At 39.4% G+C, this 13195-nt stretch overlaps 1 protein-coding gene across 2 annotated transcripts; it reads right to left on the bottom strand.

The window, feature by feature from the left end:
• Nucleotides 1-607: 607 nt before the first annotated feature.
• MIOX (myo-inositol oxygenase) lies at nt 608-12575 on the bottom strand. 2 transcript variants are annotated; one of them, XM_072147599.1, is made up of 10 exons: nt 12425-12575; nt 10264-10320; nt 9096-9176; nt 6680-6842; nt 5636-5703; nt 5128-5237; nt 4814-4881; nt 3938-3987; nt 1886-1998; nt 608-858 (listed from the first exon to the last, which is right to left on the bottom strand). In XM_072147599.1, the coding sequence occupies exons 1-10, from the start codon at nt 12440-12442 to the stop codon at nt 750-752; spliced, it is 837 nt and encodes a 278-aa protein (XP_072003700.1). In that variant the 5' UTR covers nt 12443-12575; the 3' UTR covers nt 608-749. The 2 variants fall into 2 exon arrangements, with proteins under 2 accessions (XP_072003700.1, XP_072003701.1); XM_072147600.1 differs by having other exon boundaries at nt 10264-10340; nt 12425-12571.
• Nucleotides 12576-13195: the final 620 nt, after the last annotated feature.

The raw sequence follows: 13195 nt of genomic DNA, 5'->3' as shown, positions 1-13195 counted from the left end.
GTCATGTGATCGCTAGTGTCTCATGATCTACAGTCACATGACCTCTAATGGCCATTTTAAATACTTGATTTTGTTTAGCCTGCTTGTGGACTTTGAGGGTGCGTTTTTAAATGTTATAATTTTTGCTACTCTTAAAGCGTTTTTCTACATTGCTGCAAATGTAGTCAGCTGTGTAAACATTTTCACACCTGCTTACACTTCCAGCAATGAAAAATGCTTCCAGAGTAGCAAAACGCATTGTAACATTTAAAAACTCATGCGTTTCGACACTTCCAAAACTCCATGTGTGAAGGCACCTTGGGGAAACACCAGGCCGAAAAGCAAGCATGTGAGTCCAGATGCATTCTCTGTTGTATGCATGGCTTTATAATGATGTGTAATAAAGCTTTATCTTTTTATGGATAAGAGTCTTCGAGCGGTGCTGCATATCTACTTTTCTACACTTTTTGGTGGTGAATGTTTAGGTAGGAATCCATGAAAGTGTGCAGAGGTTATGTGCATGACATTAAAAAGTTTTTCCTCTAGGGAGCAGCATTTATCCAGGATATTTTTCAGAGTTCTGTAACAACTGTATTTCTGACTCAAAATATGTTTTTTACCCCCTAAGTTTAATTAAATATCATTAACTTTATTAATGAATTTTCAATTTGTAAAAGAAAAACATCACACATGTGGAAGTGGGATATAAGATTATGGGATATGTAGGTAGCATTGGACTTCTTGTCTTCACTGTGCAGTACTGTAACTGTTTACCAGCATAACATCCTGGGGCAGTACTTGTCTATAATTCCCTGGTAATATGGTTGGAGATTTTCTACATCCGGTAAATCCTCAGTTTTTGTGTAGAGATCAAATTTGCTATTAAAAAAAAAAAAAAAAAAAGAAACAAAATATTGATTATGAACAGTGTTTGTCCCCTTCCTTACCAGGCTTTTTTTTTAACGCATGCAACTTGTTTTATGTGGTGTTTAGAAGGAAAATATGTGACATTTTATGGAAAGAAAAAACTGAATTTGATTTTCATACTATTTTAAGGTGGTGTAAAAAGATTCTGAGACAACATTTTTTTGGACACTTTGTAAGTCAATAGAATTTATTTTATAGTTTTGGCTTTGCACAAGACTTGAAATGATTGGAGCACTTGACTCATGGGAGGCATTTAAAATCTAAACGTCTGTCTGCTCTCCAGCATCTCGCACCCTCCATCCCATGGCTGGTCTTCAAATCCCCCCCACCTCCACACGTGCTTTCTCTCTTCCTCCCTTCCCATGCTTACGACGGCTCAACGCAGAAGTTGATTCTTGCGCTTACACGGTGGCTTCTCTTCCTTGGTCAGGCGCACAAGCCTCTGCCTCCATTATCCGTGCGCATGTAGCACTTGGTTGGCCCAGTTGCTAGGCAGTGAGAAGGTACACAAACTCCGTAGTGAGTTTGCACACTGAGAATGTCGATACACTTCTCAGTGTGCATGACTGAGGAAGAGAGCTCAACACCCAAGCACAGGAATCGCTTGTGAGCTAACGTAAGCAGGAGGAGAGCATGTGAGAGTGGATGGGTCAGACCAGGGACGCTGAAGGGAGGAGTAGAGATGCTGGAGAGCAGAGGGGCATTTAGATTTAAAATGCCCTCCCCTGGGACTCGGCACTGAATTCTGGCAGGGAGCCATGTAAGATAAATTAAATAATTCTAACAGATTAAAACTGTTCAGGAAATAACCAAAAGATGATTTGCGTTTAGCAAGTAATAGAAAGTATGGTCTAGTTTGATTACCTCATACTATACAGACCTTGTGTCTGCAATTGCAAGACAGTATTCTTCTACTGCCACAACACCCTAGAAATGTATACACCTCCTGTTGAACTCATTGGTTACAAGTAATGCTTACTTGAATTCCCGCACCCAAGGTAACATGTTAAGGTCTTTCTCATTGCAAAGGTGTCTGTAATCTCCGCCAGTATGCCACGGGTAAAATGAGTGAAATCTGATCATGTACATAGCCTGAAACAAAAGTAGTGTATTAAATGACTTTTTCCAAAGTTGATCCTTTGTTTGTTTTTTTTTCCCCCATTAATAGAATAACTTACTTGGAACTCAGGTTATCTGTGATCTTGTATAGTTAGTTAAAGTAAGCTACATCACAAGTAATTAAAAAGCATAAATGTATACAAGAAGTAAAACCTCTTTAGGCAGACTGTCCAATTATGCAGAGAAAAATAAAGTGGTTATCTGCTCATAGAGAATGATAGGGGGGGGGGATGGGCACTGAAAGGCTTGTACATAGTATTATGACTTGTACCTGCGCCAGGAATTTCATTTTTATTTCTCCATGCTTTTGCCACCGCCATGCCAAGTGGGCAGGGAGGGGAGCTGAGTGAGCCGTGGACTTGGCGCAGGGTGGGCACCCAGTTCCTAATGCAGATTATATCACCTTTAAACTCCAGACAGAGTCTGTTGTAGAAATGATTCAGTCATACGTTTGTGCGTCGGATATACTAAGAGGCTGGAGCCTCTTGGTATATCTGGTATACCTCCCAACTTTTGCAGCACAGAAAGAGGGACAAAAGATGCAACATGCATAGCACCCCCTCAAAATGTGGCCCATTCAAATTTTGGCCCCCTTAACATTCTTCCCCCACCCACCAAACAACTCGCCCCCATATTATGCCTCAACAGTTCCCCTCCTCATATTGTGACCCCCCCCCCCCCCGCCAGCAGCAACAACCCCTCATATTATGCCCTCCTGAGCAGCTCCCCCTTGTTACTACTGAATAAAAAAACCTCAAACACCTGATACTTACCACTCACATTCCCTTGCATCTTCTCTCCTCCGCTGATGTGTATAGTACTGAAGCCTTCACTGACTCTGCTACACACAACAGCATCGGAGGCACTGTGATTGTGCAGAGAGCCGCAAGTTCTCTGCATTATATCTGCGTTCAACTCTGTTGGTGTATGGAGGACAATTGGAAAGTATGTATCCGACTGCTGCACCAGTCTATAGTTTAATATATTTTGGTCATGTGTTCTAGCTGTGACTTCCTCAGCCCGAAGTAAGAGCTAGTGCCCATGAGACAAAACTCAGGGCATGTCCTATTCTTGGCTGTTTGTGACACTGCGTTATATAGAAATTTATTGGAATTTGAAAAATACAGATGTCATCTGCGTGGCTTCTGTATTTGTGGGTTAGGGACAAGTTGCTGATATCATTTACCAGCCGAACGTATTCTGGCAGTTCCGCAGAAACTGATGATGTGGGCTTATGGCTCAGAAACTACAACATTGTTAAAGACACATTGGGGCAGATACATTATCATATATGCGCCAAAAAATTGTCGGGAACTCAAATTTTTTTAGGTGCAAAAGTGTTGCGGATCATTTATAATGCGTTTGTGCAAGAAAGGACAGATGTTTCCGACTATCCCGACTCGTCCATCTTTTTTTGGTGCAAGTGGGTGTGGCCTATATTTTCCACATCAGACTCCACATGGCGAGTTTGTCGGTATTTTTAGGTGCAATTTTTGGCGCAGAACAGACCAGGAAAAAAGTGGTCTGAAATGAAAAGAAAAACGGTCACAGCCTATGTAAGATTTTGGCGCACATCTCATTTGTGTCTGCATTTTTATGGCGCCCTACTGATTAATTCCATCTGCACATTAATTACTTACGGCCGTGCGCTACTTTAATACATCGGGCTATGCTGTGTGTCGTCGGATCTCAGATGCTGACTGTCAAGGTTGCGACAGAATTAAATCTCCCCCAATGGGGGGGGGGGGGATTTAATATGCCTTGTCCACTGAAAAATGAAGATCAGTATTGCAAGCATGTGCAACCTGTAACTTCTTTTAGAAAACAAGGGACCCCCTTTTCCTGATTTAATTTTTCCAAATTAAAGAACTCATGTTCATGTACATCTGTTGTTGCTAATCTGCAGATTTACCTCTTCTGGTAGTGTACACTGGTTAAATTTCAACACTTGATAAAGATATTCTGAAAGAAAGCAACAGAACACAAGTTATAGAACAGTTGATAATGATTCACATCATACTGTGTCTTATAATAGAGGCTACATTCACAAGAACATATGGGCCATCTGGCGCCACGGAGAGGAGGGGTGACCCCTCCCCTCTCCATAGAAATACACGGCGTACGGGCCATAACACTGGGAAAGATAGGACATATTTCCTGTGTATGGAGCAGTATGGTGCCACGTGTGTGGCACCGTATCGCTCCGTGTGGCCATTGCCATCCATGGGGTAGCATGTATGGCTGCAAGCTTGCGGACGTATATACGTTCCCTATACATTCATTTGAATGTAGCCTAAGGGTGAGATTTATAGACCGGGGTTCCGGCCTCCTGATGTATATAGCAGGGCGACTGCATCGGCATACAATTCCACAACAGGTGCTGCCACTTATGAAAGTTTTCGGGCTGTAGCAAGTGTGTAGGCATGTGGAGGGAACACCCTGTAACTTTAAATCTGTGGTCCCCAATAATAATTATAGGAAAAAGTGGTTATGAGCACCGGCCGCTTACACACTGCTGCTGCTGAAGCTTGGCCCTTGGTAAATGTGCCCCAATGTTCCTGGGCTTCAGCTTAACAGATTCTTCTTCTGCAGCACTGCAGCAGTATGTAAGTGAGCGCTTCTCAAAACCACTGAATAGGCAAATTTATGCATAAATGAAATGCAATAAAAAAAAAATACCCCTAATGTGTGATAAATTTACATCTTTCTGTACATTATCCATATTATATACTGTGGACAGTTTTAGTAAATACACAGCTTTACCACTACTATTTAAGGTTTACATTACCATCATGACCCCAGGACATGAGTACTTTTTCTAGACCACAATTGGGCTCATAGATCCCATATTCAGTGCTGAACAGAGAAAATATCAAGTATGAGTTGTCTTGTTGCCATTATTTTCTTGAACAATTTTCTTGAATAATTATTATATTGAACAAAGTAGAACAATCTAAGAATAATATAAATCCATAAGATATTTTATACTTCTAACTGGAAATGCAAATGTTTATAAATGTTTTATACACTGTAAATTATCCCAATATTTGCAAAAAAGTGCTCATAGATTGCAAATGAAGTGGTAAAGAATGATTTACTCACCTGTATACTGGGTGCTTTGCATCTGGATTATTTTTAAATGTGGTGTCACTAAATACAATAGATTTTTGGAACTTGCAGCCAACTGGAAATGTGTCGCCAACAACAGCCCACTGTAAGGAGGGATTATATATTTTATAACCTGAAGCTAAATTTGATACTGTCTCTATGTGCATAACCATGTAACCAGTTGTGCATAACCATATGTTCATAACCAATTTATTAAACTAAACTGTAAATATCCTTGTTATTACTCATTGCAAGTGCAGGTCTTACTGTGAACACACAGACTAGGTGCAAATTCGTATGTAATTCATTATCTGCGTGTGGTCTCCTTAGCTGGTTTTGACTTATAATAGGCCCTTATGTGTACAAGGTATGAGGAATGATGTTGATATGGCAACAATTACAGGGACAACAGCTAAGTATTGTTTTGTATGTACCACATGTTATTATATAGCTGCCACCATTATATATGCATTTAGTGTGCAGTATTTTACTGATGTTGTACCTGAGGTTCATTCTCCAGGGCCAGAATTTTTCCAATATCATGCAACAAACCAACCAGTTGGAACCAATCTGGAGGGAGAGAATATGTTAATCTGTGACTACAGGTTGGAAATGGTGTGAACATATTTTTTGATTTTTTTTTTTTTTTTTTTTATATTGTATTTTCATTATATTTCAGGTGAAAATAAATTAACAAACAGTGTACAGGGTTGCTTTATTTTCAACTGATCTATACAAGTGACATTCCTCACTTGCGTATATCAGGGTATCGCTTGACCCAATTGTACATTTAGCTGGACCCAGTCATGCTACGAACTTGCCAAATTTATTTTTCCCAGGACTTGTCTGGCCCAGTTACCCTGATTGCACTGCCTCTTTATACTATAGTTCTTGGCCCAGAATTGGGTCATATAGAATAAAAAAATAAAAAATCTGCAACACCCAATGAAAGACAAGACTTGCTCTTCTTCAAGGTACACACACAAGGAAAAATAGGGGGGGATAGATGAGGGGCGGGAATCCTTGCAAATCTTTAAATATTGTTCGCATTTTTTATGTACATTATTTATTGAGTTAGTTTTTTTTAACACGGGAAACTTGGGGGACAAACAAATAATCAGTCTTCAGTATCTGATTAGTGCAGGGTCTTTGTGTCCACCCAACCACAACAGATTTTACCAGAATTCTCCTATATGCTGTACAAAGATCATAGCAGAAGGTTCTGGAAAGTGTAATTTTCCCGTGTCTTATCCATGTTATTAAACATATGAAATGAAAAGGACATATCAGTCTCCATGGATGAAAGAATAGATAAACCAAACTGTATATATTTAGTTATATATTTATACAGTACATAGGTATAAATAAACATTGAAATATGTGAATTTATTTGTTGTGCTACAAACATTACGTTTGAAACCTTTAAAACAGTGTCATATGCTTCCTCTATACGTTTAGAATTAAGGACTGATGCTAGACCTATTGAATATTTTAGTGTATTTACAAGGTTTATTTTGTATGTTATTATTGTAGCACAGGTACATACCTTTGTCTGGATGAGCTTTGCGGATACCCTCTGCTGTTTGGTAAGCATGGAAGGAGTTTGGGAAGTCCACATCTGGATCAGATTCATCAACCAGATTATCCAACAAACTAAGAGCCTCCATAACACTCATCTTTTTATGAGTACAAGAACTCCAGAGTGCATTCTGAATAGAAAATTAATTCATTTTATAATGTGCCAAGAAGGTCTGCTATCATAAAAGCAATATCTCTACTGCAGAGAAAATTGATTAGAGGCTGGCTCCCTTGAGTGAGAAAATGTCTCGATGGAAAATAGATACTTTAGACATCTGCAGTCGCTTTTTACATTTAACAAGCATTGCGATACTGATTTGGGTCTATAACAGTGATGGCAAACCTTTTAGAGGCTGAGTGCCCAAACTACAACATAGACCCGCTTATTTATCGCTAAGTGCCATCACAGAAATTTAATTTGAGATTTATACTCCCTTCTTTGTCACAGTTTTCATTGATACCAGCACTCTGAGGACACCAATAAAGCAGAAAATAGTCCCAGGTAGAGCTGTCACTTTAAAATATCTCTGTGCACAGCAAGTCCTGGGCTGCAGGAAGATACCTGGAGTCATCTCTGGTGATGGTCTGAGTGCCAACAGAAAGGGCTCTGAGTGCCACCTCTGGCACCAGTGCCATAGGTTAGCCATCACTGGTCTATAACATTATATAGAGCTCATCATGAGAACAAAACTATCCTGCTAGGCCAATAGAAAGCACCTTTCTGCCTAGGATAGGGAATGATCTTATACAATTTAAGGTCCACTCTTAGGTTAGGGGAACAAACCCTATAAAATGTACTGTGTGGTAACAGTTTACATGTTTAGGATTTTCGGAATGCACACGTCATAGGAAAAAGCAAACAAAAGTACTGGTACAGACGGAGTAGGAAGTGATAAAATCTATATTTTTATAGCAAACTTTTTCATTGTATTTCACAGTTTCATAAGACATTTCTGACAGCTGAAGTCAACAAGAAGTATGGGTCACATGCATTTGAAGGTAAATCTGATATATTCTCTTGTTACTTATCTAACACATAGGGCCAAATGTATTAATAATGCAGTATTTACCCTGATATGGGAAGTCTTTGTTTGGAATGTACATGTTGGTTTAGTGCTATGTTTTGTAACAATGTTCAATGACTTATTGGATATTGATTGGTTTATAAGATTTTAAAAGCTTAGGAATTACTTATAGGGATCAAAGGAATAAGAAATAAGAAAGCAGTGCTATTTCTGGGATTCCGTTTGGTTCCCAGGTAGGCAACGTATCAGCTCTCCCGTGCTATACAGTACAGCTATAATATGCCTAATGCAGGTGATATTGATCGGGGTCAGCAATCTGCAGTGCACTGTGCCAGAAAAGAGAGTGGCTGACATTTATTAAAGCGTTGGCGCCAGTTTTCTAGACTAGAAAGGATGTGCAAACTGCTTGCACAGGTATTTATAGTGTTAGTGCTTAGTCGGACCGTGTGCCACAATTGTACAGCATGAAAAAGGATGCAGGGGGCGTGCATAAATTAATTAATGGAGTTACCAGGAGGCGCAAAGGTGATGGGAGACTGAGCACCTCCAACTAATTTGCATAATTTTATAACCTTATTTTCTGGCTCTGACTGAGGCTCTGGTGGAAGCTGAAAACAGGTCACTCATCCCCTGCAGGTAATCGTGAATTATAAGACAGTCTACCATTGAGGAACTGGTCGTAGATGTCCTTTAAATAATGAAAGCTAAGCTCTGATAGATTGCCATAAGCAGCTAGTCTTTTGCTCTCATACACTTCTGATAAATCTGTACTACACTGTGTATTCAAAACAAATGTTAAAGCACGTTATGTAATTGCTATGGAGCACTCACTTCTATTTTTTCAGAGCTGTTGTAAACTGTGATTTCCGTCTATGAGATAACAATATATCAATAGTGACACTCCAGAGCCTGTACTGTAGTGCACCACAAGTTTGCTTAATGCCACTAGTATGCTGATAGTTATATAATTTGCTACAGGACAGCTTGAAACTATAAAATTGATGTGAGGTCCTGTGTTTGTCCCTGGTACAGGGTTGAAAGATCATGATATCAAAAAATATTTCTTTGTAGGTTGTGGAAGAAATATGATATATAGTTGTGTTATTGATCAGGGCATTGCAAATGATACTTCAATGGAGTCTCTACTGATACGACTGTTACCTTTAATGTACTTTCAGTTAATAAATTACTATTATTACGGCAGTTCAAACTCTTTGTATGACACCAAGAAGGTCAGCAGACCTTCAGCAATTAACCCTTTCCTAATTAATGCTATGTGATCTATGCATTTGCATAGAACAACATACATAAAACATCTATGTAAAATATGTTATGTCATATATATTTACAATAGCCCACCTTTTTCTTCACAAAGTCCACAGTTTGGTACGTGTGCATAAGATTGTAGGTCATTTTCACTCTGTCAACCAGAGGGCCATCCTAAAACAAGTGGAGGGATAATTATCATTTTATTGCTCCAACTCTTATTTAAGGTTAGTAACTTAACAAAGACTGCTGCAACTATTCGCTTCCAATTTTTATCTATCCCCAACAATTTCCAAGCAATCTTCCGCATGCAGCCTGACGCTGCTGACCTGACAGTAGAGCGCCCTGTTTCAAAGCTAACAGCACAGATTTCATGAGAAGTGGGCTAGTCAATGGTGGTGGATGTGGGTAAAGGTCTGCATTAACTAAAAATTCATAATAAGTATATATGAATGAAAAACTGTTACAACATAAGTGATCTGCAACTTGTGCAGTCACACAGGTTACTGTCAGCTTAGCTTACTTGTAACCATATTCTGCCAACACCATGTCACCTTCTCAGATGAGCATGTCCTTCTGTCCCTATAGCATCCTTCCCCTGTCCCGGTGTCTGCACTCTGTCGGCATCTGTTGTATGTTCCTCCTGATTCCTCCCTAGGGCCAGCATCTCTCATGTCTCAACTGTACTGGCCCAAGTCTCAAGATCTGAACTTGCCTATTTCAAGATGCAGTTGGTTAAAGGAAATCTCTAAATAAAAAAGCATGATAAACTAAAGACAATTACTCATAGATCCAGGATCTGTGATTGCGGTAATCTTCTTATATTTGTTATCCCTGGCCTCCTTCCTTCCACAATCATAAAATTATGCTAATGAGCATGAGGGGCTACCCTAGTCCCTCTGTGATCTGGCTTTACTGCATTTTACACTGTCTCACCCACCTACCCGGTCCCTTGTGTGCAGTGAGTACTTCCTTCTGGCATCCTGCTCACTGCACAAGTGCTGAGGAAGCAGGGAGAGGGTGGGACAGTCTATAAAGCCTGATCACAGAGGGCCTAGGGTAGCCCACCAGGCTCATACGCATAATTTTACAAATTAATTTTATAAGGAAGAAGGCCATGGATAATAAATATAATAACATTTACCAGAATCACCTGTGTGACTGGTTTATCATGCTTTCATGATTTTGATGTAGACTTTCTTTAAGCATAAAAGTTGACTTGCTATTTATTCATACGCTATGTTTTTGTTGGTGTACTCACTTTGTAATTCCTGTATTGATGATTTTCAGGTTCTGGTCGGTAAGTCAAAGATGGATCCTTAAAAACAAAATATTAGGCTACTGAAATTTAGTCATGTCCTTGAGTCAAAGCTTTTTGGGCAACCTTTCTCAAAGGGTTTAATAATAACATAGCAACTTAATATGTACAAAGTCCCCAATCAGCATTGAACACAAAATGGTAGAAGTGACATATACTGTAATGTTCCTTGTTTAGGTCAAATATCTCTTAATAGGAGGTTCCTAGTGATGTTCACATGCCTTTAAATCCGCAGTCTATAAAGCCTAATACATCCAGAGGATGCACTCCCTCCCTTTAGCTTCATAGATATATGTTTTTCATTAAGTAAGTGGGCAAGAAGATATTGGTGAGTGTCGCTCTCTTTTTTTCCCCTCTGTTCTTCTGGATGTTTTAACCTTTATGAGTTTAATAATAAGTAAGAACTGCCACTTCAGGAGGACCACCCCAGAACATCCATTTGACTTTCCCCTGCAGGTGTGAATAGTCAACTCTTTTCTATGAGTGACCAAGCGCTACCTGTGGGGATCCAGGTTACTAAGCCTTCACTGAGTGATGCTGTTCTCTAGCTAAAGGGCTTAACACACTTGAGAAAAAACATGAAGAAACTTAACCTCAATATTATTTCAGAAAGGTGGCAATTTGTATGCTCTTTTCTCTCAGAGGTTGTGATTATCATTAAATTAAATACATGATAACAAATTCAACCTCATGTGTTCCTTGGGAAATTTAAAGATTTACAAATGAGTTGCTGAATTACGGTAGTTCCCTACATACTTCGCTTTTACTAATCAGCAAATACTGCCTAACATGTAAACTACAGGGCTGACAAGATGTTTTGCTTTCCTACTATCTGTTAAATTTTCCTGTGCTCCGTCCACTGTCCCCAAAATGCCAAACCTTCACATGTAACCTGAAAACTGCTTTGCCTCCATCTATCCTCTACATACATTGTAAGCCCTTACAGGTGCATTTTGCATCTTTTATACATATCTCTGCTTATTTTTATGCATGATATGTGAACCCTTTTCAAATATCCAACAATAATAGTACAAGTATTGGAAAATTTATTTAGGGACTTTGGGTCCTTGGAGGGAACTTACCATGCAGCTATTGGCATGAATAGAACTGGAGGATTTTGGAGATGACACACAGGGATTACACTTATGCTGTATTGGAAATGAAATTTAGGAAGCCACTAGTGGGCAGAATGGGAGCAGGAATAGGGGGAGGGGGGACTCAGTTTAGGAATATACCCTCCGTTATAGCAAATGCAAAATATAGGGCAAGTCCTATATTTGGGCAGACATGTGTTGCTTCTTGGCTTTCAAGGGAGTGGGGAGGAGTGAAAAACGCTTACTCCCGCTCCCTTCTCCACCCATTCCTGTGCTCACCCGGGATCCAGTCAAGGCGAACCCACAGCCGTGTGAATAAGGCCACCTGAATGGACCCTAAAGCTAGGATTAATATTTGTGTCCAAAGTGGGCCTGGTATGCAGTTGTAGCCTGTGGCTGTATGGAAATTTAAAAAGAGCATATACACTGTCCTTATGTCATCTGTTCTAGAATTCCCAGTAAATATTCATATGTGGGGCTACTAGTAATATTTGGTCAATAGTTATGTTAAAGAAAGATTTTCCTCAGTCACATACAATCATGTTAAAGACAAATCCATTGGGATTGTAGAAATTCAACACAATTCAGAATTCATTGCTAAATAGTAAAGTGCCCATTATCTCCAGTGGTTCTGTAAATAACCATTTATCACATACTGTATATGCATATATATATATTTTTTTAGCAAAATGCAAAGCAGAACTGCATTCTGACACTGAAGCCCCTAAATGTGGGTGCACACTTTCAAATAGGGCATGGGTCCTAGGACCACTGCTCCAAATGAAGCAGCAGCACTCCAACACATCGTCACCACTGATAGCATATCCATCCATAGTAAAAAGTGACATTTCAGCTCTTCAGTAGCACCACAAATTGCTTAAGAATTTCTCAGTTGAGGAGCAGTATTTTTAATTTCCCCATATTATTTCATTTATAGTTTTTTTTGCAAATAATGTATTAGCCAATTTACAATGTAGTCTTAATGTTTGCATTAAGATTGAGGTACTCACCAGCTGAAGTATCTTCATCCTTTTGGGCAACCTGTGAGGGGAATATGACTTAGGGGGAGAATGCGTGCACAGATGAGGATCAGAAGAGAACTCCCCTGATTTATTTGTATGATTGTATAAGAGTGAATGACCAAGCAATAAGTGACCCTTTAACTAGAAAATAGGGCAGAGGTAGGGCTGTTTCTGCTGAGTATTTCAAGCAGGCTTAATAACCCTTTCAGGTCATTAAATAGTCATATCAAATAGGATCCTTTTGTAGTATTTCCTGGAAACAATTAATGATAATCTGAAATGTAGAACTATCAATAATTCTTAATTTCAACATCTTTTTTTTAATTCAAATGAGTGCATTCATATTTATTTTAGAAAACTTTAATGGATTTCTAAAATTTTCACAATTTTTAATTTTACAGGACTGTTGCTTCGTAAGACAGTGAAGCTGGAACCAAGGCAAGTCTAAGAATGCTCATAACAAGGGCTTAAACCATACTTCTGGTTATTGGTCCCAGCTACCTAACATTTCTTCTACTTTAGACAAAGATGTAACATACAGTGGATGCAAAAAATATTCAGACCACTTAAAATTTTTCACTCTTTGTCTCACTGCAGCCAATTGGTAAGACCAAACAAGTTATATTTTTTGCACATTAACCGGTTCGCGACCGCCCGCCGTGTATTCACGGCGGCGGTCGCGTTCCGATGCATGGAGAGGGCTCGCGGGTCGAGCCCTCTCCATAGCCGGTAAGTCTCTGCTGCATATTGCAGCAAAGG

This window comes from Engystomops pustulosus, chromosome 4 (genome assembly GCF_040894005.1).
Source record: "Engystomops pustulosus chromosome 4, aEngPut4.maternal, whole genome shotgun sequence".
Classification (NCBI taxonomy): domain Eukaryota; kingdom Metazoa; phylum Chordata; class Amphibia; order Anura; family Leptodactylidae; genus Engystomops; species Engystomops pustulosus.
The sequence above is the reverse complement of the archived record's forward strand: the minus strand, read 5'-3'. Positions and strand labels throughout refer to the sequence as shown.